Below are 6,000 nucleotides of genomic sequence, written 5' to 3'. Positions count from 1 at the left end.
AGAAGCATTACATATTGAGCTAACAACAGTTGTTTTAAAACTGAGTTCTATAAGATTTCTGCTGTGCATTATAGCCTGGCACTCTTTTTGCACAAGGCACACTATAGAGAATATCTACTTTACACAAGTCAGTAATCATATTAGATATAACTTTTGTTGCCCTCCTTCAAAGAAAGTAACTTAATCTAGATTTGTGAAAAATAGAATCTAGTATAAAGATAGAGGAGTGTCCTTTAGAAGCGAAAGTGCAGGAATATGCGCCAAGCCTGGGGAAAATTGGAAACCAAGAACTGGGGACATATGAGGATGCCCTCATCATCTTGGCTCTTTGCAGACCTGGTTTCTCTTTACCACCCCAGTACACATGGGCAAACACATGGCCCCAAAACCCCTAAGTTTGTCTGTTATGGATCCAGTGACTCACTCCCTGGCTATTCACAACAATCCCCAAAACCTGGCGGAAAGAATCTGATTGGTTTAGGCAAGGTCAGTGTCACACAGCACAGACATGAGTACCTCATCTATGTGGATAAAGAAGAGGGGTGACTGGGAAAAATGCCCAGAGAAATGGGATTGTTGGCTCATAAGCTAGAAAGCCAAACAGAAAGGTGCTATAATAATAAATTAGAATTGATTCAGTTAGACAGAAGGCGGAATTGAACTTTGTCTTCAAACGTCATAAGGCTTCCACAGAGGAGTTATTTAACATATTTCTGTAATAAGAATAATGTTCGTTTATCAATTGGGAAGATATTCTTTGTTAGCCATTGTGCATTTTATATGTGTGTGCGTGCATGCGTGTGTGTGCGTGCGTGTGTGTGTGCATGTGTGTGCGCGTGTGTGTGTGCGTGCGCGCGCGTGCGTGTGCGCGCGTGTGTGTGCGTGCGTGTGTGTGTGTGCGCGCACACTTTATTTTAATTTAATCCTCACAACTCTATGGGGTTAGCTTAATTATCTCCATTTTGCAAATTAGAAAACGAAGAGTCTACAAGATTAAGTAGTTTTTTTTTTAATATACCTGAAATTACACAGGCAGAGGCACCTTCACATCAGTCAGGCTCCAAAGTCCATGCTCTTAACCACCAGGGTAATTACGAGTAGATTTTTAGCAGTTGGTGCCAGTATCCAGTCCAAATCCTGAAAACAGAGAGGAAACTGAGTTTGACCATTGGGGTCTGGATGGTTGCAAACATTAATTCCAGGGAAATAAAAGGACTCAGAATATAAACTTTGCATTGTAGTAATAATGAACTCGAGAGTGCTAGAAATTTTGTTCTTGTTCTACAATATCTGGAGTTTGATTAGCGTTGACACAAAGTCCTCCTTCACAAGTTTGGGTAGGAATAGATGTGCTTTATGTACAGTAAAAGAAGAAGGAGTTTTCCAAAGTTGGTTCTAGTATATTAAGCAGGAAATAATTAAACAGGAAACACTCTGGGCTCCTTGCAGGGTGAAATGGTGTCATTTGGGATGTCTTGGTGTTGGTGACTTTCCAAAATGGCAGGTTGGCTTTCAGTTTGGACAACAATTAAGAAGTGACTTTTCCTCACTGCCACCCTCCCTCCCCATTGCGCGGTAGAGCAGAAAACAACATAATGGCACATACGAACTGCAGCTGGTCTGCACATGAACAAGGAAAGTATGTTTTTCTTTCAAAGTTTTAGTTTTTACTTACTTTTTCATAATAAAAATAAAATTTAATAGTCACTTATCCTCGTTTCTGGGTGATTTAACACAACCCCTCTTCATTTGAAAGGCTTGGTATTCCATTGTCAGACATTCAGGAAAGCCCCATCCTGATGTGCTTTGTTTGGGCAGTTTTGTGATGAAACTGTTGTGTGGGACCACCGAACAAATCTATGCTTATGAAGTAGCCATTTCCTATGGGAACCGTGTGCACAGAACCACAAGATATGCTGCTTCCTCCCACTCTCACTGGGCAAAGCATTTCTGACTCACCAGGGTCTTCGCAGCGGTCTTAACATCCTTGTTTCTGAGGCTATAAATGATGGGGTTGAGCATGGGAGTCAGTACTCCATAGAAGAGGGAGATGAGCTTGTCCGAAACATCCTGCTTGTCTGCCCCCAGCGGGTCCTTAGATTTCGGCTTCGCATACATGAACAGAATAGTCCCATAGAAGACGACCACCACAGTGAGGTGGGCAGAGCAGGTGGAGAAGGCCTTCTTCCTCCCCTCAGCTGAGGGGATCTTCAAGATGGTGGAGAGGATGAAGATGTAGGAGACAGAGATGAACAGAACTGGGACCCCCAGGAAGATCACATTGGCCACCCCCATACTGATCACGTTGATGGAGATGTCAGCACAGGCCAACTTCAGGACAGCCAGGATCTCACAGGTAAAGTGGTTGATGACCTTGTCCCCACAGAAGGGTAATTGTACTGCAAGAGAGATCTGCACCAAGGAATTGACTCCACCAGCCACCCAGGAGCTGACAGCCATGGGCACGTAGGCAGCCTTGCTCATGACCACAGGGTACCTCAGGGGGTTACAGATGGCCACATAGCGATCAAACGCCATCATGCCCAGAAGCACACACTCTGTGGCTCCCAAGGCAAAGGAGAGAAACATCTGCACAGCACAGGCTGAGAAGGAGATGGTTGTCCTGGGAGTGACGAAGCCATCCAGGACTAGAGGGATGGAAGAGGTTGTGTAGCAGATATCCAGGAAGGAGAGGTTCCCCAGGAAGAAGTACATGGGCGTGTGCAGGCGGGAGTCAAGAATGGTCACCAGGATGAGCAACCCGTTGCCCAGAAGAATCACCAGGTACACGGACAGGATGAGCACAAAGAACGTTTTCTCAAGCTTTGGCTGATCTGAGAGCCCCAGCAAGACAAATCCTGCCAGAATAGATTGGTTGGCCACTTCCATTTTAAATTCTCTTTTCTACCCTTAGGAAAACTGATGGCAGCAAACACATGTTTTTAAGAATCAATATGTGGGGTAACAATGAGATCCTTCTAGAACTTAAAGTTAAGTTTATCCTTTGACATGCCAACGTGTAGTAGCAGCATCAAAGTCATAAAAATCATTGTCCACTGAAATTACCTTAAAAGTCAGGATATACCAAATGAAAAGCAGGAAGAGCAGACCCTGGAAACCTAACCAAACCATGATATATGACAGAACTTTAGCCAGATCGATAGTATTGACACACTTGAAGGAACGGTCTATATGGGAACCATGAAAGGGGGACCCTGAGGGTGTGCTGCACGCGTGGGTCCAGAGCACTGACTGGCTCTTCTGGCCAGCCCTACCCGCCCATAATTGTCCCTGCAGTGTCCTTGGGGGCTTCAAGCTGTCGTACTCAGTGATGTTAACCACTGACATCACCTCACTCACTCCCCTGGCTCTAATTCTGTGTTTGTATAATAATTTTCTGACTATAATTTGGCTCCACATGGAGTCCTACATGGACAGAATGTGATGGGCAGAGGCCAGGAACATGAAGAGCTGCCTAGCGTTTACTTTGTTACTTGATGTCGGGTTTATACTTCATTTCTTGTGAGTTTGGTTGGTGATCTCCATTCATTGTGCTGTCAATAGGGAATATCTGGCTAATAGTTCAGAGAGACCCTAATGGAAACACTTCCACATCCCTCCTCTGTAACCGTGGCCTTTGTCCACAGCACTGCAGTTCTCCAGCTCCCAGGGCTGGGGAGCAGGAACAAAATCCAAGGACAAATGTCCCTCATGCCTCCCAGCGTGAGCATCTGCGACTTTGTGACCAGGCTCTATGCTTTTGAGGCTGCTCTGTAGGCTACAACTCCCCACTCAAACCCTTCTGTATCTGAGTTGACCATTAAAGCCATGGCAGTGCCGCAATAATGCTTTCTACCCCAAAGAAAAGCAGACAATTCTATGCAGCCTTGCAGAGCGGTCGCTCCAAAGAGGCATTGCACATAGGATGTACTCCAGTTGCGTAGACCAGTAAATCCAATACATTAGAGAAAACCTTAAGCCTTGGCTTCTCATGTTAAACATGAGGAAACAGAAGCTCACAAGTGCTCCCCTGTTGTACCAGAGCAGGTCTACTGAGGAGCAAAAGATCCATTATGAATTCCTGGTCATCCTTGCTTTTCCTAGGACACTCATGAAAAATAGGGGTGCCACACCTTTCTCTAAGGTATCCGCCTTGTACAGAGCTTGGGCGAGGGGGTGTCCCTGAACTTCACACGCTGTGTCTGTGACTCTTACACCTATTGCTGCCAGTCTGAAGCTAGCCTCATGCGATTATCAGAGGAGAGTAACTGTGCGCATTGGGAGCATTTGGGGAAAAAAAAAAGTTATGTTTTTAGAGACATCAGTACCATTGGCTGGAGACTCTCAGACTCGGCAGGAATGTTGTAACATAACTGGTTCGCCTCTTTCCCCTCCGTTGTATGAACATCTGTGAAATGCCATTTTCCCATTTCTGCTTTGAACACCCTGAGCTATGTTGTATCATTCCTTTGTCATACAGCCTTGATTGTTGGAAAGTTTTCCCTTACATTAAGCACAACTTTATTCTTCTAAGGTCATCCCCACACCATACCCCCAGCCCCACCACCACCCGCTCCCTTCCCTTATAAAAGCCCTTCATAGACATGAGAGCTGTGACAAAGTCCCCACTCACAACCATCTTTTTTCCTCTCCCACCTATTTGGAGAAGTTCTGGCCAGAGAGAGAACTCGGTCTATATCCAGTATGGGGACAAGGCCATGGTGGAGTCAGGAGCTTACCTGGACAGAAGGTTTCATGGCAGGAAGGATGCTGGAAGGCTTCTGGCTTTAGAGGTGATTGCTTCAATTGCCCACCTTCACCATCCCCTGTCCAGCTCTATCTGTTGAGGCCGGGCCTGGAAACGTGCAGCCAGTTCTCTTTAGCTGCCTTGGAGCTAAGCGGTTCCTTCAAATTTCACAGCAAGGTAAAGAATATTCAGGGTTGGCCATAGCCTAAGAGGCTCTCCCTGTTCCCTTTCCTGGCCTTCTCCATGTCCGGTGAGATAATAGCAAGAAGGACATCTCAAGTTGCTGTTTCCCGGTGGTCCTGACAGTCATGCCCAGCCTGCGTGCTTGGAGCAGACACACTTTGCTCTATGCCGCTTGCCCTCTCTCCATAGGCTCCGTCAAAGAACCATGGAGCAATTTAGAGTTCTGGGTGTTTGGGGCCAGTTTAATCCCAGAAGCAATTTAAAGTTTGGTGAAGGCCTCATAGGAGTTTAGGGCCTGTGTCCTATGAACCCAATTAAAGAAGTTGTAGACAACACTATGTAAATCCTAATTCTCATTACGAAGAGATGTCCCTTAGATTAGAAAATTCCCATCGTCTCCTTGCCAACCTTCCCAGAAGTAGAGGAGATGACTAAGTTCTGACTGTGCTTTTACCACAATGGTATCTGCTAGAGGGGGCCTGCGCTTGTCTTTGCAAGGCTAACTGTCCAAACAAGAGGTGGAAGCTATGCCTAGGCCCTGGCAGACACACCGGGCATCCTCATGCCCCACGAGCTGAGCCCCACTTCTGTCCCTCGGCACTCGTCCAGGGCTGACAAGCTCTAGCCCTTGCCCTCAAAGACAGGAAGCAACAGACATGTACCACAGGCCAGCACCAGGCACTAGAAAGAGGGCAGAAATGACAAGTGTGGCACCTCTGATTTCCAGAAAGTTCCCAGTGACAGCTACGGTCTGAGAGATGATTGCCCGGTGCCTCTAAGCCGTATGGGAGCCCAGAGTAGACAAGAGTCAGAGGACGGAAGTCAAGGCAGTTTAGGTCCCAACTAGGAAGCAACTCTTCCTGCGTCCTGCCATGCTATAGTAACTCGGGGAGCAAGGATTACAGATTGCAGCAGAGGGCACGAGGGCAGAAGAGAGCTCTGGGCTTGGTGAGAGAACAACAACATTCAGCCTTAGAAGCAGCTCTGGAGTCACAGGCCAGGGAGGAAACGAGGTAACTAGCATTTTGCTAAGAGCTTCTATTAGTTAGAGATTTTTGGTGATAGGGAAC

General features: G+C 46.5%; 1 protein-coding gene across 1 annotated transcript; it reads right to left on the bottom strand.

The window, feature by feature from the left end:
- Positions 1-1,932: 1,932 nt before the first annotated feature.
- LOC123781146 (olfactory receptor 13C7-like) lies at positions 1,933-2,889 on the bottom strand. Its single transcript, XM_045780531.2, has one exon. It carries the CDS (start codon positions 2,887-2,889, stop codon positions 1,933-1,935), a length of 957 nt encoding a protein of 318 aa, XP_045636487.2.
- Positions 2,890-6,000: the final 3,111 nt, after the last annotated feature.

Source organism: Ursus americanus, chromosome 18 (genome assembly GCF_024610735.1).
Source record: "Ursus americanus isolate L20-20 chromosome 18, mUrsAme1.1.p, whole genome shotgun sequence".
Taxonomy (NCBI): Eukaryota; Metazoa; Chordata; class Mammalia; order Carnivora; family Ursidae; genus Ursus; species Ursus americanus.
The sequence above is the reverse complement of the archived record's forward strand: the minus strand, read 5'-3'. Positions and strand labels throughout refer to the sequence as shown.

What these genes read in the sequence shown, in the direction of transcription:
- LOC123781146 (XM_045780531.2), bottom strand. Translation starts at nt 2,889, where the DNA reads ATGGAAGTGGCCAACCAATCTATTCTGGCAGGATTTGTCTTGCTGGGG.